This window comes from Rattus norvegicus, chromosome 5, assembly GCF_021556685.1.
Source record: "Rattus norvegicus strain SHRSP/BbbUtx chromosome 5, alternate assembly SHRSP_T2T, whole genome shotgun sequence".
NCBI lineage: Eukaryota > Metazoa > Chordata > Mammalia > Rodentia > Muridae > Rattus > Rattus norvegicus.
This window is the reverse complement of record NC_141538.1, coordinates 123,573,184-123,593,789: the sequence shown is the minus strand read 5'-3', so window position 1 is coordinate 123,593,789 and position 20,606 is coordinate 123,573,184. Positions and strand designations below refer to the sequence as shown.

At 43.8% G+C, this 20,606-nt stretch overlaps 1 protein-coding gene and 1 long non-coding RNA gene across 56 annotated transcripts in view; one reads left to right on the top strand and one right to left on the bottom strand.

Moving 5' to 3' along the window:
- Sgip1 (SH3GL interacting endocytic adaptor 1) overlaps window positions 1-20,606 on the bottom strand; it is a 197,938-nt gene that overhangs the window by 42,948 nt on the left and 134,384 nt on the right. For 26 of the 50 annotated variants that reach the window (XM_087549069.1, XM_087549073.1, XM_087549078.1 and 23 more), the window contains 8 exon segments: window positions 19,259-19,283; window positions 18,345-18,396; window positions 16,747-16,832; window positions 13,451-13,543; window positions 10,278-10,352; window positions 7,659-8,156; window positions 1,532-1,659; window positions 201-327 (listed from right to left, as the gene is read on the bottom strand). In XM_087549069.1, coding sequence (XP_087405195.1) covers window positions 201-327; window positions 1,532-1,659; window positions 7,659-8,156; window positions 10,278-10,352; window positions 13,451-13,543; window positions 16,747-16,832; window positions 18,345-18,396; window positions 19,259-19,283 — 1,084 coding nt within the window. 50 annotated transcript variants of the gene reach the window in all.
- The window catches only part of LOC134486957 (uncharacterized), a 29,271-nt gene continuing 16,024 nt past the window's right edge, over window positions 7,360-20,606 (top strand). Inside the window, exons 1-4 of one of the 6 annotated variants that reach the window (XR_015621003.1) lie at window positions 7,360-7,647; window positions 9,531-9,603; window positions 12,837-12,957; window positions 18,090-18,165. This is a non-coding gene — a long non-coding RNA (uncharacterized LOC134486957). Of the gene's footprint in view, window positions 7,648-9,530; window positions 9,604-12,836; window positions 12,958-15,745; window positions 15,827-18,089; window positions 18,166-20,606 lie in introns of those variants that run through there. The other 5 variants (XR_015621002.1, XR_015621004.1, XR_015621007.1 and 2 more) reach the window with 5 other exon arrangements.

Genomic DNA, 20,606 nt, shown 5'->3' with positions numbered 1-20,606 from the left:
AAAACACATGCAATCTCACATTCTGTAGACTGTTAATTTGTATGGCTAAAGCGCTGGTGTCCTTAGCTGAGAAAGTGCTTTCGAGAGAAGAACCAGGTGGCAGTAGCAAACACACAGCCAAACACTTAGGACTAGAAACAGATCATAAAGGACAGCCAGTCAACAGCCACAGACACACAAAAAGAGAGAGATCGTTTTACCAACTGTGGGAGTGGTGGCTGCGCTCAATGAGTTAGTTGACGATATTGAAGAAGTGCTTTCAGCCCGGGCTAAGGGTGCTATCGGAGGAGGGCTGGAGGAGTGTATGGGTGGGCTAAAAGGTCTGGACTGTGGGAAGAAGAAAAGAGAGGAAAGTTAGACACAGACAGCCATAATATCTTGGTTCAGTATTTTACAATGTTCATTGCACTTTATCTTGTGTTCATGTGTGTATGCCTGTCCTGGAGTGCACATGAGGGCCAAATGACAATTTTTTCCCAGGTGGGACACAGAGATTGAAATCAGGTCTTGGCAGCCAGTGCAAACATCACTGAGCCATCCTGCCAAACCTGGTTCCTGTATCTTTATTGGCTCTCAATATGAAAATCCAGGTTCTTGAAAGCCGGGACACCGTCTTCACTGGGTGGGACTATATTTATACAAAGCCAGTATGCTGGATCTAGGGGAAGGAGCCCTAATCCCCAACCTGCAAGCTCAGTAAGCACTCTACCTCACACACGCTGACTATAGGTGCCCAGGACCTAAATTGGTGCACCTAAATTCAAGACAGCATCTGAAGGTTATGATCCTAGTCATTCTGTGACAATTGCACAGAGGTCAATGAGATTTATGCCACAAGCTTCTTCACTGAACCACTGAGAAGACCATTCCCACACCTCAATCTTTGGATAAAATTGAAGAAAGCATCTGTAGCGCATCTACTGGGTACCACTCTACATTTATGTCGCCAAATCTCTGCTGCTTATTTATCTGGCTTCTGGAGTCAGAAAGCAGAATCGCTTTTTAATATTTACTTATATATTTAATATATATGAATGCTGGGCCTTTTCATACACCAGAAGAGAGAATCAGATGCCATTACAGATGGTTGTGAGCCATCCTGGGGGGTGCTGGAATTTGAAATCAGGACTTCTAGAAGAGGAGTCAGTGCTCTTAACTACTGAGCCATCTCTCCAGCCCAGGAATCATTTTCTCTTTCTCAGTTTTCTAGCAACTAAGCCAATTATTGTAAAAAGAATTACCTCTTTTTCGCTGAAGATTCACAAGACTATCTGCGTTTGCCTCTGGCTGCTGCCTCAGAGCTGACGGCCCAAGCACCCAATTCCTACCATTTTAAAGCCTGACTTGAAAGCTGGGAGAAATCTGAGGAGGGTGGGAAAGGCCTTCTCGCACAGCAGCAACTCCTTTCCAACTGGCCCTTGCGATGGGCATTTGTGTGCGTGCTGTAATACTTAGACCTAAGGTTGAGATGGCTCGTGTTAAGGGACTTAGGGATCTCATTCTGAGCAAGTTAGGGCAGGGAGGAACATACCACATCTCCAACTCCAGGCTTTCCCGGAGGTAGCTTTGGCCGGGATGGAGGCCGGGGAGGAGGTGGAGGCGGAGTGGTGCTGCTGCAAGGGACTAAGGGGGTGGCTGGCCGAGCAGGAGAAGATGCACCTGGAAAACAGACGGGCGTTAGAAGCAGCAGAAAACACAGGCAGCCAGAATGTGGAAGCACACAGGGCAACGTCTGGCACGGATGCAAATTTTTCCCTTCTTCTTTGCACTTACTATGCTAAACCTTTTGCACAACACATCTCTTTTTCTTTCAGTAAAGAAAAAAGTTCCTCAGTCGAACTATGGCTGATGGCAGAAGCTGAAGCTTGGTACTGTGTTGTCATGTGACACCCAGTGAAAGGTAAATCCTTGATGGAAGGTGAACGTGGGGGGGACTCTTGGCTGGTCAGGAGAGGGGCTTCGTTTTGATCATGTACACACAGGACTTATGATACATTTTCTTGTTTTTGATGTACAGTCAGAATTTATGCCCATGTTGAAATTGGAAGTTTAAACTCAAAGGAAGGGGAATGCTTTCTCCACATTAGATTTTTCCTTTTTTAAACACAGGTAAGAGAATTATGCTGTCGAGGGTATGTCAAACCTGAGTGCTCACTTCATATGTGTTGTGAATAAAGGACATGCGTCCTTTGTGTGTTGAATCTTTATAATGGAAACACAGCAAGTGCTTTGGAAGGAATGGCCTTAGGAGCCTGTTAAAGTAGGGGTCGTTACTGATTGTGTCTGGTGGTTTTGGAGAAGTCTCTTGGATTTACGTTTCTGGTTGTCCATGGCAAGCACAGGAAACACAGGTGACACACAGAGGCTGGCATGCACACCGAGCTTGGTGCTCAGGGACCTGTCTGGCTTCGGTCATAAGTCTGGGATGCATGGAGAACTACCTGGTTCCAAACCTGGAGGTGAAATCAATGTTCAGACAGTTCCCGTTCAGAACTGTCACTTGGTTAGAAGCAGCAGCTTGTAAAATCATGCCAAGGAAATTCCAGGAAATCTTGCTTTAGAAAAACACTCCTCTGCCTCTACACTTCTCCCCCAGCTCCCTCCACACTCCCACCTCCACCCCCAGCTCCCACAGTCTTCATTCTCCTAGTTGCCTCTGCACACCACCACTTCCATAACCCCTATCTTACCAGCTGCCTCCACAGCCATCCATCCCCACCTCTATATCCTCCAACCTTCTCCACCCTCCCTTTACACAGCAAAACATAAAACCAAAACCACCCGAGTCCTAGACCAGCACCTCAGTCAAGGTCTTGAGATTCTCAAAGAACTTTGAATCTGAGAAGCAAAATCCATCTCAGAATCATTTTTCATCTCAAGAGAGCCTCTGGGGGCAAGTCTTGCTTCTCTTGTTTAAAGAGTGGACTCTTGAGCCTTGTCTCTGTGGTGCTTAAATCTCCTAAGTGTGGAGACACAGTTACTGTCCTTCCTTACCACCACCAACTATATACCTTCATTCTACTGTTACTCTTGCTTCATTTGGCCAGGAACTGTGCTAGTGTGTTACATATGTGGCATTATCCTCATGCCAGCTTTGAGAATAGGCCCTCTTAGCATCCCAGTGAAGACTGAAGTTCTTTTAGTGACGTGTCCATGATCATAAGGCACAAATGGTGCTCAGATAGACTGTGGACTGCTACAATCTGCTCCCCTCCCGCACCTTGACATCTTGCACACATTTTAATCTAAATGTTCTTAGTATTTGGTAAATATTCTCTTTAAAAATGAAGCGTGTTTGACAGGCCCACTTACAAAGTTTCTCTTTCATACTAAGTAGATGTTATGCCTAACATATTCTTAGAGGATAGAACTGACAGCATAGAGAGAGACATCTTAAACAGTAGAGCTTTGTAGGAAGTTTTCATGGAAGTTTTTTGGGGGATGGGTGTTTCATCTAGCCTTAGGACGATCTTTTGTTATAGGAGTGTTCCAAAATGTTTGTTCATGTGTCTATAGTCTGAATTAAACTCAGGCAAACATAAGCTTCAGAAGAGAAATTCAAGACCCCCTTTCAGTAATGCTTGGACTGAGGACTGTCACCAGGGAAATATGACTGGGTGAAAAGGCTGAGTTCTGGCCCTTGATACCCTTTTCTCAGCTATGAGTGGGATCTTTACCTCTCTGAGACTCAGTATTGTGTCTCAAAGAGTTATAAATATTCTATCTTGCAAGGTACTTATAACATCTCAAACTGAAAGTGCTTCTGAGTTTGCTAAACTCTAAGATGCTAACACAAGGCAATTGATCCTGCACATGATGGCAAAGACTGTCTTTTGATGCAGGTATAACCAAAAGTAAAAGAAAAATGTTATTGGTTGAAAAGTTGATTGCTTTCCTTTTCCTTTATAGACTCCTTACTTAAGTCACATTATTCTTAGTAAAGAAACGATTGAGATTATGCAGCTAGATAGTACAGGAATGCACAGAAGCTAATCTCTGCTGACCAGACCTACAAGACTTAGCAGGGTATGTGTAGGTCCTGATGAGGATCTGATAACTGAACCTGTGACACTGCTCACTGGTTTCAGGTGCTACGGCTGCGGTTCCTATTTATAAATCTCCATCCTCTCTGATTTCAACCATTCTTTTATTTTACTCTTAATTAGGCTTTACTCTCAGGGAGATTGTGACACACACTGGGCAATCCACTGTTTAAGACATAAGTTGTGCTACGGATGTTGGCAACCTTCACATGCTTCTGGCCCATTGGCTGCTCTTAACCTGTAGTTTTATCAGTTGCTGAAGACCACACATGTATGAGTTGTGTCTCTTCCTATGTGTCTGTTTGGATGGGGTTGGGGGATGTGGAGGCAGCTGATGGCAACAGGTAGAGGCAGAGTCATGGACCCCAATAGATCTTCAGCAGATCCAAGCTCTGCTGCTCATAAGGTTTGTGTAGGACTGAGTTACCTCTTTGAGCTTTGGTTTTTCGGTCTGTGAGATGAAGCTATTCACTATTTTCCTAAGATGAGCAATTAATTTGGTCAATTCAACTTCCTCTGGCTACTTTTATGTCAACTTGACACAAGATATTGTCATCTGAGAAGGGGGAACCTCAACAGAGAAAATGCCTCCGTAAGATTGGGCTGTAGCCAGGCCTACATGGGAGGGCTCTGCCTATTTTGCGTGATACCACCCTGGGCCAATCATTCCCCTAGATTCTATACAGAAGCAAGATGAGCAAGCCACGAGTAGTAAGCCAGTAAGCAGCACCTCTCTGTTGCTCCTGGACCAGCTCTTGTCTCTAGATTCCCACCCTGTTTGAGTTCTTGCCTTGGTTTCCCTCAGGACGTATAAGCCAAATGAACTCTTTCCTCATCAAGTTTCTTCTCTTTGTGGTGTTTCATCATAGCAACAACCCTAGGGGCTCAAAGTCATCGTGTGTGTGTGTGTGTGTGTGTGTGTGTGTGTGTGTGTGTGTTTGTGTGTGTGTGTGTGTGTGTGTGTGTGTGTGTGTGTGATTTTGAATAACCCAGTTTGGCAGTGTGTTAGTTTCCTGAGCTGGGACATATTATTCTGAACTCTTATCTTTTCCTGGATTCTACACTTGCTGCAGGCCATCAGAATGTTTCCAGAACACATAGGTGCTAAGAATGAGCATCTGCACTTCAGTGAAGTTATCCTTTATGTGAGGCTTAGGGACTTTTTGCTTAAAAGAAGGTAAGGCTGTTGGAGCAAATCATTGGGCGCCAATTGTTTCAGCAACAAGTAACTTTCCTGAGTCATGCTGTGGGTGGGGTCTACACTTGGTCAGCAGAAGACACCTGTGATGGCTGTATGCTGGGTGTGTTAAGCACACTTTGAGATGTTTAGGAAAAGCTGGTCATACCAGGCTGTGCTGCCGAGAGCAGCACTCAAACATCTTATTGTTGAGAACCTAAGTTTTCATTTTTGTCTGTTTGTCTATATTCCACCAGTACAAAAGGAAGTCATGAGTTAACTGGGACTTAATTAAAGAGATAATAGCATACGGTTTTATTTATTCACGGGTTTTGCTAGCTGAGTTCAGATTTCCACTTATAAATCCAATCCCTTAATGCAAGTGAATGTAGCTTTCTCCAGTTCACTTAGCAAGAATGAATAGTTTCTACTGGTAACATTTTAAAAATAAGTCCATATAAGGGCATAGGCGGTAATCACTGAAATAGTAGCGAAACTCTCAAAGATCCCTGAACAGAAAGGAAAGCTCTTCTCTTCACCAGATCAGTGGCCAATTAGCTTAAACATGCCAGGTGGCAGGTAATAGGTGCACAGCAAAGCCCCCTGATTAAAGGCACTCACTCTGAGGAGTGCATGATGGCTCACCATTGGCTGATGGTGACTCTTTCTTGAAATATCCTTTCATAACCCTAAGGACCTACTAGGTCAGGAACAAGAGCAACTCAGGAAATGATGGAGGTACAGCCCTCTTAGAAACGGACTTCAGGATTGCTGTTCAAGAGGCTGTTTACTCTCTTCTTTTTTCTTTTTTCTTTTTTTCCGGAGCTGGGGACCGAACCCAGAGCCTTGCGCTTGCTAGGCAAGCGCTCTACCACTGAGCTAAATCCCCAACCCCCTGTTTACTCTCTTTACAGGTAAGCATGTAGCTTTGTATCCTAGACAAGACCTTACAAGGTAATGTCTTCATGGAGAGGCTGCTCTAGCCTTCTATGCAGGAGAGAGAAGCATAGAGTGGGGTCTTTCGAGAACATTCGGGAGCTCATAGCACTGTGCGGTACAGGTGGGCATCAGTAGCAGAGTGCAGTCAGTCTGTTTCATGACTGGACTTTTTGGAACGACCTGAAGAACACAGTGGTTAGGAACAGCTCAGGGCTGGATTTTGATAACTAAATGTCTAAATGCCAAGTCTTATACTGCTAGCTGTGTAAACAGTTTTGGCGTCTGTAAAGTGGGGGACATTTTATTACCAAAGACAGCTGGACATTGTGAGGTTGGAGTAAGGTGTTTAGGACTGGAGACTGTAGTCATTCTTATTATTGGATAATTAAAGCTCTTAAATTAAAGATCGTAAGATTCTTATGGCAAAGATGCTGGCTGGTTCTGTTTATTGCTCTTAAATCCCCTTTGCTGTGGGAGCTGGGCTGAGCACACGGTTAGGTTAATCCAGCCCACTCTAATTGATGCCCTTAGAACCTGTCAATTTACAAAACAAGACACAGAGCAAGCCCTGGATGAAAAGATGTAGCAGGGGCGGGATTAAGATAGAGGTCCATGTTACCCCCACTGTCTCTTCTAGATTGAAGGCTTTCACACCTGCTGGTCCCTTTCCAAGCTAATATCAAAGTGGCACCCAGTACTCCTGGGATGTGCTGACACTGAGCCTGCGTACAGAGGGAGGGGGAACGGAGGCTCTCCTTGAGTGACTGGGCAATAGGGTAAATGCTAGGGAAAAATCCTGGTATTTTCTTGGTGTACATGGCAAGTGTTCTTACTGTTTTATAATTGGAAAGTATAAAATACAGCTTCAAATAAGAATGAAAAAGAGAGGGGAAAAGAAAGAAATTCAACAGGTGAAGTTGCATGCCAAGTCCCACTGTCTATTACTACCCCTAGAGCTGGCATGGTGGCCTGAGGAATGTCAAACTCTGATGTCTGATGCCAAGTCTGGTCATGAGGCTCAGGTACAAGGGAGGGATGATAACTCATCCAATGGTTGTTCTCAAGTAACTCCTCCCCACACTTGGACTTATAAACGGTAGGGCCCCTGTGAGGCATCTGACCAAAAGGAAAAAAAATCATTTAACTTATAATCTACTTGCTGTGACATCTATCCTAGAACTTTCTGGAGTTCTAAACCATGACATCACAGCTTTCTTTATAAAAAACAAACAAACCCCCTCCATACCTCCTAACTGTCGGGTATGAGTCAGGGCACTCCCAGGGCTGGGAGTGCAGGACAAGACACATTCACAGGCTTGGACTCAACTGGAGCATTCGGTGGACTAGAACATGCCACAGGGCCACAGGACACCAGACCAAAGGAGGAATGGCAGAAGCCCTACAGCCAGTTGCCAGGCAGGAGGAGGGTATTGCTCTCATATCGCAGCAGCCACGGCCATTCCCCAGCACACGAAGCACACTCAAACAGTAAGACATACCACTGGCGGTCCCCGTACCACTGCCCGAGCCAGGTCCGGGGGACGAAACCACAGTCCTGTAGGTGGGTGGTGGTGGGGGAGGTGGAGTTGCTCTCTGTCCCAACCCACACTCTTTAGGAGATGAGAGCGTTTCTAAGTAATCATCTTTAATGAAGGTCTGCTCAGCGACTTTCTTCTGGACTTCTTCTAAATTGAGCGGAGATGGTACATGGCGAGGACCAGGAGGCCCTGGGGGACCTGCGGAGCCTGGGGGGCCAGGTGGGCCTGGAGCTGGGGAGTCAGCTGGGATGTCTGATGCAGCGGGTGGGGTCACCACCTTTTCCCTTGGAGTCAACTCTGGAGTAACATGTTCCGGGGACGCATCAGAAAAATGGACCCACTTCTCTTCAGTATTAACAGCAACAGACTTGGGGGACAACACTGGCCCAAAAATGCTGTCCAGGTCACTGATGGATGGTAGTTTCTCAATTTTGGCCTCTGTGGCTGCCTGGTCATTTCCTGTGGTTAAAGTAGTTGATTTTAAATTTTATTAACTCTTACTATTATCTGAATAGGGGCTAGGAGGAGGGAGGAGGCGAAGCATGGCAGGCACACTGCACTTTGTAAGGTGCCTCAAATCTTATGCCATCATGGGGTAAAACACCTTTATCCAATTAAGCACTCAAGGGCGAGGGGCTGGTAGACGCTCGCTTCAATACACGAGCGTCCTATTCCTGTGCTGCACTGCTTACTCCTCTGTAAGGTGACTGTGGGTGACCACCTCCCCATCACTTAAAACGCTGAGCATGAGACTCCTCTCAAGTGGAGTAGCGGTGATCATTCTGAAAAGATAGCATGAGGGTCACAGAGACCTTCAGGCCCTGAAAGGGCCGCTACCCAAAGGGAGGGCACTTCTGAAAAGCTGGTCTGCTGAGTACATATAATTCTGGTCACCAAGGTTTGAGCTCTAAAAAGTGTCCTCATCTTTACAAAGTGTCTCAAGTCTAGGGGTGGCAAACAGAATGTTTGGTGGGACTAAGGATTATCTCTGCTAATTGAAAAAACACAGAACAGGACATCACATTTAGCTATAGATTTACTTTATACCAGAAACACAAAAAGTCTACCTAAGACGTTAACACCATGTGAATACGTACAAACACACACCACACTTCATACACAACACACACAGGGGGCCACAGCATGGCATTTGCTACCGATTAGAAATGTTATACGTGTACCTGCTTAACAGAGGAGAAAAACACCATCAAACATCTTTAGAATTTTTTCTCACAAAGCCGAGCTTGTTAACAAACCAGTAGTGACTGTGATGCATATCTTTCTCAAGTATGATGCAGAGAATTTTATTTTGCTTAAATATTAGCAGTATATTCTTTTCAATAGATAGTAATAATACAGAAAAATTAAAAACTGACTTCTTTAGTGAAGTATAAAATATTTGATATTTACAATTTGGAGAATAGTGCTTTTTCTTTCTTTTAAAGAATAATGAGTTATTTGAATTAGAAATTGTTACCTAAATAGCTGGAAGGTGTGAGGAGACCTCATTTTACTTGTAAATGATTCATGGGCTATAAGCACTGGCTTGGTATTTCCATATTTCTGTTTGGAAAGGAGTCATTTCCACGACTCCACAGCCACAGATAAATGGGGCAGCATTGTGCACGACTGGCAATAAGCTATAATTCTGTTGCTGTCACAATTTATGTGGAAACACAGGGTCTCCAAACAGCTGAACTCGCAAATACCTTGTTTATGATGGTTTTGATGACTCTCTATTGGGCTTGAGTCAGAATAAATTTCATAAATGGCTGTGCCTAACTTTCCGCTTTTCTGATAAACACCCTGTTCTGTCTCTGTCAAACTCGCCAGGTTGCAGAGACAGCCAAGCGTAAAGCTGCTACAGAACTCCAAAGGTGATAGAGAGCCACATTCTAGGGCCCAGGTAAATAAAATCACCATCACCATTTTTGAATTGCTTGTCCAATAAGACCTGCAGATTATAAATTGCGTGAATGTTTAGTATTGGACTTCACAGGAAGGAAAAGCGGTGCCTCGGAAGGGTTATGTATAAAATAGTTTACAGCAATTCCTTGCCATGTTTGACAATGATTAGCCCAGCTTTTACAGTGAAAAGTGAATGACCACTGGGGACAATAACCCCTCCACCAGTACACTGCTCATCCTGGGACCCACTCAGGCTTTTAAACACTAAGCATTCATATGCGTTAGTTCTAACAAAAGCCTTAAAGACTTGAAAGATACAAACTGGGCTTTGAGACTTCCTTTTCAAATCATTCAAATGAGAGCCAACACAGTCAGACATGGAGTAAACCAAACAAGTTAGCTTCTTGTCTTGTGGCTGTTTTACTCTATAATCTGTGCAGCCCTCATTACCTAAAATTACGATGAAGCAAAACTGAGCGTGTGAATGCCCATGAAGACCGAGAGTGTACCTTCCAGTAAGTCAGCACGATAACTTGCAGTAAAATTGAAATTCAACACCAATACTGTATGTTTTTAGCACAGCCTGCACTTTCCAGCATCAAGGGCACACTGTAGTCCAAGGCCAGGGCTTCGTTTACCACAGCATTGCAGACGGTAAAGATTCTAGTTTACCTGTTGCGACTGTTAGGGGGGAGCCTGTTCGAGGCGGGGTGGCTGGTACAGCTTTTGGAGGAAGAGGTGGAGGTGCTACAAAGGAAGGAGGAACGCGTCAGCGACCACATTCTTTCAAAATTACACAACTAAGCAAAAGACGCATGACTTGGGCTTTTGGCTATACCCCTAGTCTTTGAAACGGGCTCATCATGGCCTAAATGTGAGCCATTGCAATACCAAGTGTGCTGGCCAACTCATGTCAACCAGACACAGGCTAGGGAGACAACTAGACACTGGAGAAGGGGAAACCTCAGTTGAAAAATTGGCCCCAGAAGATAGGGATGCAGGCAAACTGGTAGAGCCTTTTTCCTTTTTAATTGTTGTGCAAAAGCCCAGTCCTCAGTGGGCAGGCCCACCCCTGAGCTGGAGGTCCTAGGTGCTATAAGAAAGCAGGCTGAGCAAGCCATGGGGAACAGCACTCCTCCATGGCTTCTGCATCAGCTCCTGCCTCCAGATCTCCACCCTGAGTTCCTTCCTTGGTGTCTCTCAGTGGACAGTGAATCAGGACTTGTAAGCCAAGTAAACTCTTTCCTTCCATGTTGCCTTTGGCCATGGTGCTTCATCACAGCAGGGATGACCCTGACTAGGACATCAAGAGACAGATATACACAGACTTCTCCATCTTATGACCGCAGGAGTTCTTCAACAGGCCGTACACAACAACGACATGTTATTCCTTAACAAACATCAAGCCACAGTTAAGTTCAACTCCCTTACCAGGAGCCAGGGGCCCTGTGCTGAATAAACACTGGCTCTGTTCAGGAGGAATTGGGACTGAGCACGAATCCTGGTCACTGGTAGCTCCAAGTGCAGGGTGTGACTAGGGAAACAGTAATGGTCCCGAGGGGGCTCCACGGAGGGGTTTAAACCCAGCCTGGGTAACGTTGCCTACATTGTATCTAGACAGACTTTGTAGCACTGCGCTTCCTCAATCTTGGTATTTCTTAGGAAGTGAGGAATGGAGTGATGGGTCAAAGAATAAATACAAAGAATAAATATTCCCGACAGACACTCTTATGAAAGAAAGACCCAAGATTTAAGAAAAGCAGAATATTGTTGCCCCTACCCAAAAATTTGCCCTTCCGAATAGTGTTTCTCAGTTTGTAGATAAAATTAGGACTTACTCTTCCAACAGGTAAATGATTAGTTTTTCTTTAAATGTATGTTATTTTCTCATCTGCTGTGTTTGGTAGATTCAAGAGTCCACACAACTGTCATAAGCACTCCCTAACTTCAGCTGTGAACCTAAGTGTGGACTCATCTTTCATATCCTGAGATCAGAATGATCCAAGTGGGTCCAAAGCTAGGAGGCCCTGACTAGTCCTCTCCACTCTTTGCACCCCAGGAACATATATATACACATATATATGCTTCAAGATAGACAGGATATAGCAAATAATTTAATATATTATAACATGTATTTATTATAACATAAAATAATATATAAGATTACATAATTATATACAATATCCAGTCTTTCTTAAAGCTCATGGATAATAATATTATTTTATATGTGTGCTTGCATTCATGCATATGCAACACTGTGAGTTCCCATGGCAGTCAGAAGAGTGTGTCCAATCCTATCGGGTTGGAGTTACAGAGAGTTGTGAGCAGCTATGAGGGTGCTGGGAACCAAACCCAGGTTTTCTACAAGAGCAGCAAGTGCTCTAAAACCAGTTATCTCTCCTGACAGAGAAGTGGCTCTTAGTCTTAGCCATAAGCTGTCAAAAATTCTTCCACAAGTGAATATCTTCCCATGAAGTTAGGAGCCAATCAGAGATTCTGCTCCTTTCCTTATATCAGCTCTATAAAAAGTCAAGATTACTCGCTATCATTAACATGAATCAGATACCCAGATACCATAAGGCCTAACACTGAAGAGGAGAACACACTGTAAGTACAAAGAAAGCAGACCTAGAGGATGACCTTCAGTTAAACAGCAGTCTTGGCTGTACTAAGTGGACACACGGAATCTACAGTTTGTAACTCAAGTTCTGAATCATTATCGCCATAAACATCACTCTAAATTTTCTTGCCACTTAAGAGTTTACTAGGAATAATTTGGATAGTAATCTGTAAAGGAAGGTGTCCCCCACCCCAAAAGGACATTTTCATTGGCATTGTATATCATATTCCAAGTGTGCATGGAGAAGTAGCGCTCAGAATCATGCCTCTATGGTTCAAACCATCTCTGATTGACCCTTCAGAGTCCAGAGGGTTGAGAAAAGCTGCTGACTCTTGCTTTTCCCACTATTTTGAGGAAAACAGTTTTTATAAAGCCTGGATCCCATGGCTTTATAGTGGAAACATTCCCAGCAAATAACCTTTTAGCCTTTAATTCTGAATCCCCTTGGCTCATTCCTATGGTTAACTTTAAACACCAGAAAGGAACCCCTGGAGATGCTGGGCTGGAGAAAGTACTTGTTGGTTGAGTGTCATAGCATAAACAAGACCCTTTGAACTCCTTCACTCCCCGGATACCTTTCCCTAATCCATTTCTCCCATGGCTATTCCAAGGAGTCCCCTCTGTACACATCCCCGCTGTGTGTTTCTACTGATGGAGACTCCAAAAGTCCATGGACAGCTGGCTTGACCTAGTGAGGAGCCTGCTCAGCTCAGCTAGTCCAGTTCATCACAGGTAAGGGATTACAAGACCCATTGAGACCCACTGTAGTCACCTGGGTTAGAACCCTCAGCCTTGACCTACAGACTGGTTTCACTGCAGTATCTCTCTGCTAGGGAGCCTGTTTGTCTTGCTTTCCAGGTAGTCATTCCTATCTGCGGGTTCCTTCTGCCCTGTGCCGTCTCAGTTGTTCACTTGGGACTAGAAGAGACCCAGTGGACTTGTTCAGTGCTCATGTTGTGTGGTTGTCCAGTGCCTTCAGCTTAACTTCTTATTTGTACACAGCAGGGATGGATGAAAATTGGAGCATGTAAGATGTCCTAAGAGGGGCTGCTTCAAGGCTAACAATGCCACTTCATTTTGTTGTTTTAGCCCAGCTTATGTAACCTGATCCACTGTGTTAGATAGTAATGCCCCTTTTTAAATTCAAACATTACTGGCCCAGGCTTCTAGGTGTTGTCTACAATTTTTACTATGCAGTCAGAGAGCAAGATGAGTAGACACTTACTTCCAGTGGGAAAAGGTCTTGCTAGCTTTGGCGACTCCATGCTTGGGTTAATTGGTTGGCCTGAACCCCATATCTCAGGCTGATCTAAAAGGACTGGAAACATGAAAACAGAATTTCTTAGGGGAAGTTCAAACAAGAGTTTAGAGCTTCAATTAAAGTTGAGCTTCAAAATACGATCCCCATGCTTTCACTCATCCTAGAAGTTTAATTTCGGGGTGTGCCAATGATGCACACACTCTTTAGGCAGAGAACAGGACTAGAGGCGTGGTGTGCGTGGGAGCAAGGGGTATCTGCATGGAGCTAAGTTAAATGAACAGCCAACTAGAACCTACATTTTCTTCCTGGTTGGTCACCTAAGGACATTCTAGGTATCACTCCCCATGCTGTCCCCATTTCCGTACAATTCCAAAAGTGTAGAAGTTACTTCATGAAGTTATTTTGCTGTTAGCTGGTTTATTTAAAGAGTTCTATGAATATACTTCAGTGTTGAAAATATCTGGATTCTGTGCAGGGCCTCCTATTTTTAAAGCCTGTTCAGGTTCTTAACCCTTTACAGCATCATAAAGAGGAACAATTATTCTAAATATGCTTGTTGAACATTTTGAGAGAACCAGAACTTTTTAAAAAAAATTATTTTATGTGTATGGGTGTTCTGCCTTCATGTATGACTGTGCACCATGTGTATGCCTGGTGCCTGAAAAGGCCAGAAGAGGGAGTTGGATCCCCTGGAACTGGAGTTACAGATGGCTATGAGCTACCATGTCCATGTGGGTGCTGGGACTTAAACCCAGGTCGTCTGAAAGAACTGCCAGTGCTCTAACCACTGAACCGTCTCTCCAGCCCAGCAACCAGAAAGTGAATAGTTCCTTAGATGTGTGAAGCAGATGAAGGCAGCTAGGCATTTGGTCTAAGAGCACTGAATTTAAAACATTCTTTTTCTTCTTTGTTTTGCTGTTGTTCACATGTAAATCGCCAGTGTGCTTTTTTTTTCCCAAAAACAAACAAACCAAAAAAAAAAAAAAAACAATGACTAATGTTCTCCAACACATGTCCATAGAAAAAGCAGAGGAACTGAGACCTAATGTAGCCAAAGCCCTTTCTTTCCTTTCTAGGTCTGCTAAGCACCCGACATCACTACCCAGGATGCACTACCAACATTCAGCAATGCTGCGAGAGAAATGTCTTCACTTCTGCCATTAGTTTTGGGTTGCCTACTAAACACAAATTCTATAATTATTTGTCTTTAGAATTAATCATGTTTTTGTGGGGCTATAAATAATGTGTATTTTGATCTAAAATACATCCTTTAAGAAGAAGGGCTATTCTATATTTGAATTTAATTTATGCCCAATGCATACAGTAACAATAGTAAAATCAGTCTGAAGTAGTAAGATTATTTTGCCTGAACCGATAAGAGAGAGAGGGTTGGCTAGGGGAAGGGTTGGCATGGTTTGTGAAACGCCAGAACTGTGCAGTTCAGTGGCTAAAGCCAGAGGGCAGTCAAGAAGACTCCTCAGAGAGTCCGGATGTTTTTCTGCCCCTGTCCCAGGCCTCCATGTAGGGAGTGCTGGGAATAGCACTGCTTCTATAGGCTCAGTGTGTGGGGGACAACCTAGATTAAAAAAATTTTTTTTCTATTTTCAGTGTAGATATTTTTGTATGCTTATGGAATTCCTTAAATAGGCAAATTCAAAGGCGACATACCAGCTCCAACCATCGGTCGGTCACCTTGCAATGTATGAAAAATGAGACTGACCACAGATGACTTAGTAATACAAATGACAGTCTCTCCCAAGGCTACAGTTTGTACAGTTCTAGGTTGGAGGTGTAATGCCACCGGGAGGGGATTTAGAACGCATTTATAAGTTTGCCTCACTAAATCATCGAAAGCGCCCAGGGGTAGCTGGCTGCTACGGAGCAGAAAAAGGAGCTTCAGTTGGCTGCGCTACACCAAATTCCCTGCAATGCACTTTGGTTAAAAGCGATGTGTTTGGAATTTAGAGTTTGCTCTTGTGACAAGTGCTGGCGAGTTCTTTGGCACCTTCTAGAATGCTAAGAGCTGGAGCAAGTCCTTGGACTCAGAGATGATGGTAACCATTGGTAGCTAAAGTCTAGCCCTACCGCCCCATGGCTACTCCTATATTGTTAGCAAGAAATAGAATTCCGCCTTCGTTACTGCTCTTTGAAATCTCTGTTACTTTAGCTTAGTCTACTCTGTCTATGTACCACGGAAGTCTTTTCTTTTGTGACACGGTCTCACTATGTATTCTGTGTCCTGGAACTCACTCTGTAGACCAGGCTGGGCTAGAACTCACAGAGGTCTGCCTGCCTCTGTCCCCCAAGTGCTGTAATTAAAGTCATGCTCCACGACACCTGGTAAGTCTTAAGGACATTTCTCTCATGGAGCCTAGAGAGTACTGCATGTGAAGGCAGGTACCTTTGGAGTTAAGAAAAAAGGGCTGAATCTCCTGCAGCTAGAGTTACAGGCAGTTGTAAGCTGTTCAACGTGAGTATGGGGAACTGAATTTGAGTCCTCTGCAAGTGAAGCATGTGCTCTTAACCATATTTCATAAATATGGAACTATAGCCCTAATTTAGAGTTTTAAGTCAACCAATTTATTATAATGACATTCAATAATATCAAGGCATTTACTGGGCAAAAATAAGATTCAAAATAGACGATCTTTTAAAGGGGATTATATCAATAAAATATATATTATTTATAGCCTATCAACAACATGGTTAATTTTTAAGACTTAAACAGTTAAATGTAGGACATGTATTTAGTAGGTAACCCCAAACTAATTACAGAAATGAAGATATTTCTCTCATAGCATTGCTAAACGGTTGGCAGTGCTTCCTGGGTCTTGAGCTCGTAGACCTGAGTGTTATCCCACTACACTGCCTGCCCCCATGAGCTGGAAAACAGTGAATGGCATCAGAGAGGCTTCGGCGCTGAGGGTGAGAAGACCACTGTCCATTCACACTCTGCTCATACCTTCCCAACTGCGCTTACCCCACAAGGACTTAGATAGACCTGCATTCACTTGTATTGGCCCATTTTCAGGAGTAAACTTGTTAGTCGTTAGCTATTCTGGGAGTAGAATTTCAAATCCTAAAATAATAGGATTATTATTTTATTATTATTTTTCAACTAAACTGAGAGCACACTTCCCTCGGAGCTTTTGTCCCCCCCCATGAAGGTCTGACCACACATTCACAATACACTTCAACTCTGTACATTTACCTTGGGGGAAGTAACAGAACAGCAGTGCTGTAGACATACAGTTCCCTACCTTCTGTCTTCTGCTCATCAAAAGCTGATTCTAATGGTGGACCAAAGAGGGGAGCAAGGGCCAGAGTGTCATCCAGGGGCTTCTTGCTAAATCACGCATAATTGGGGGGTGGGGTAGAATATACAGAGAGAAGAATCAAGAATTAATGCTTGAAACCCTATACAAACTCACACTTTCCTTGTGTAAACAAATGTACATTTGTGTGCACAGGCATGTACACATGTCTCTCTCTCTCTCTCTCTCTCTCTCTCTCTCTCTCTGTGTGTGTGTGTGTGTGTGTGTGTGTGTGTGTGTGTGTGTGTGTGAAGCTTCTGTTGGGCTTAGACAGTACAGCATGAAGATGTCGCATGCAAAAGGGTCACGGCGGGAGATAAGAGCCTGTGCTCCCAAGAGAGGCTCACGTGCAGTGCAAACAGAAACACAACGAAGGGGAAAGCGCTGCCAAAGGGTCTTTACACATAGAAGTAACCTATTGCAGATGCCGGTTTATTACAAGGCACCTTTCTGCCACATGAACTTTTTATGGCTTTGAGACAGTTTCCTATAAAACACCTATTGTGAATGGTTCCATTCCTGGGCTGGTAATCTTGGGTCCTGGAAGAAAATAGTCAGAGCAAGCTATGAGGAGCAAGCCAGGAAGCAGCATCCCTCCACGCCTCTGCTTCAGCTCCTGCCTCCAGGTCCCTGCCTTGACCTCTTTTGTTGTTGGACTTTTAAACCTCGAGTTCTGTTTGGTCATGGTACTTTATCACAGTGATAGCAAACCCAACAAGGGCATCACCCTATTTCTTGTAGTTAATGCAGTTTAAAGAAAGTCAGGCATGAGGCTATTGATGTGGTGCCCAAAAAGTGTGTTAGAATAAAAAGCCCAGGATCCTCAGCTTCTGATTTCATTCTGCCCCCTCCCACTTATCAAACTGGTAATTCTCTGGACCGAGTACATCTTAGAGAGCGTATTGTCGTATCTCACCTTTCCTCTTAACTATGAATCTAGTCTGATCATCGAGCAAGCGTTACATAATTACTGCCATTCCTTCTACAGGCCTGATTCCCACCAGGGAGCCTCATGATTTGTGTGTGAGTGTCATGCAAGCAAAGGTTGAAGAGGAAAGGAGAGAGAGTGGTGGAAGATGAGACGGCAAAGAGTTCAAATTTTAAAGAAATGTAGCTATCTATCACCTTGGGAAGCAATAACTGTAGAACACTTCACTTAAAGACTCCATAGTAAAATACAATAATTTGTGGGGGAAAAGAAGGGACAACAAAATAGGAGGTTCTTTTGGTTTGAAACTTGGAATGCATCATGACAGTATATCTAACTGTCAGACTCTTCTCTTTTTTAGGGCAATATAATGTATCCCAGATGAACATTCCAGAAACTAAAAGTCCTCTTTAAGAAGAACTCCAGGCTTCTCATCAGTGAGTAGACCATAATTCTGCTATAGACAAATGCAGGCACTGACACAGTTTCCCCTTTGGGCTGCATGGATGAGAAATGACAGCATTATTTGGCCCATGCTAGGGATACATGAACTCAGAGGATATTTGCTGCACAGTTAGAAGTTCATGGTTAGTAAAACAGTTTCTCCCATGCTCACCTTGTAAGTTCCGGAGTTGGGGTGGAACGCCTGGGTCTTGCAACTTCTTCACCTGACACACAGGACAAAGGACCCTTTTAGGCATATCTTTAGCAGTCTCTTCTGGTGTGTCATATGAGCTAAGTTTGGGAACACTTTAGAGATTTAAGTCTCATCAATAATCAACTTAACATGGAAACTGCAAAACAGACCCTCTCTCCTGGCAATGCGGCAGCCATATATCTGCTGTGTGCAGTAGGGTTTCTCTGGCATTCGTAAAACCTCATTAACCAAAGAACAAGCATAAACAAGCCAACAGTTGAAGACTGTATGCTGTAGAGTTGGATGGGTTCTGGTTCTCAGTTACCATGAGGGAATAATAATCCAGGCCACATGCCCACAGTACACAGATCCAGTCCTCAGCCTCCTCTTTTCATGGCAAGAAAATGTTGCACCTTTAAGAATGAATCTAGATTTTCCCAGGATACACTGCATGCAGCAGGAGGGGCAGCAGACCCTTCAGATGATAACCTGTATCATATCTCACTTTGGTGGGCTGGACATTTCATAGCCAATAGTATAAGAATGGGTAAGTTTAGTTCCTTCTGCAGTCCCTTCTCCCCACCCCTAGCAAGAGTGTCTAGTCAAACACATTTGGCTTAATCAATTTCTAGGCTTAAAGATACAGCCAAAGACGGCAAATATAAGGAAGGGAACACCAGTGTTTTTCCAAAAACATACTCATCATTACAATTTGAACATTATTCAGAACCAGATGCCCTCCATCAAAAAAGAAATCTTTACTGTAAATGTTTTTTTAAGCCTTAAAAATTAATTCCCAAAACTTCAATTTGAATGCAAATATACTCCAAGATCCAAGGAACCATTCCTTCTGCCAAGTCATACTCTATTTCTGGGAGCTAAGATATACTTACTGGATAAGTTCCTTTTAATTGCACCCTAGAATTAGAAATAAACACTATAAGGCTTAAGACCACAGATATGTCATGTACATATGTATTATTTCTGTCATTTCAATTAAACTGAACACTGAGATACCCCAGATTGGGAAAAAGAGATTTGTCTCAAAACCACATTGAGGTTGGAACCTGTACCCACACACACCAGCTTCCTGTGCTCCTCTATCGTGACTGAGAAGAGGAAGGGTAATCTGTAAGTCACCAGAATGACCAAGCCCCTTACCTGGGTGGATTTAGTAAGGACACAAATTAGTCTCTTACACAAAGGACCCCCTTGAACTCTAGCAATAAGATCTCAAACATATTAAATGGTTTAGTATTTAGAGTGTGTGAGCACTGTCTGCTCCTGGTCAGATGGGATCCTGAAGTGGTTAGTAGAAATGGTCTTCAGAACTGATGAATGGTGACTATTCAAGTTTGCTCATGTTGTGCAGACAGGAACAGTTTACTCAGGAAGCCCAGAAGCTCCACCCTCTTTACTCAGCTCCTCCTCTGACTTCCTGTCCTTGCTTGCCACCAGTCAGCCAATCCAGGAACTCTCTCTTCTGCAAGGCCCCTCAGAATGCAAACAGCCCTGGCAGAGAGAGTCCATGCAGGTCACCTCTAGAGCTACAATGTTTGGGCATAAATTTATCCACATATTAGGAAAAGCTACTTATGGAAAGGTTCTGACTAAAAGTCAGAAGCTGTGAAAAGGTTCTTAGCATGGGCCTTTCTAGAAAGGTAAGACATCATGAGGCAGGGCATGGTTCACCTGAGAAAAGTGGGGATGGTGGGCATCCAAGGAAAAGGTCCGAGAGGGAGGCACCCATTTCCACCTTTCTCCCTGTGGGGGAGGGACCTGCTGGGCTGTGTTCTCTTAGATTATAATGTCAACAGTGTAGGACACGTTTTAGCACTCTACAGAAGACCCATGGACCGCACTCCATCTTTCCTGGAGCTAGCAAATCAGACGTTTTTCCTGTCCCAATTGGAATCCATTTATGACAGGACAGTTTGAGTCACAACAGACCCATTAGATGATTCTTGGTGGGTGGCTTAATCTCACGGATTGCATTTCCTAGTTTATTTTGCCTGAAAAAGGCAGTATGTTTGGCCTTACTCTGTGCTACATAGAGAATGATCATATTATTAGTAATGTGATTTCAACGTGCTTTGCTCATTATGGGAGTTCAAATACAGGATATATACAGATGACTGAGGAATGAATTGTTTTCTCGTGTTGTGGACCCTCACGTGGGAGAACTGCTTTAAGGCCTAAAGGAAGAGGCACAGCGTTCAAGTACTGAATTCCAGCACTAAT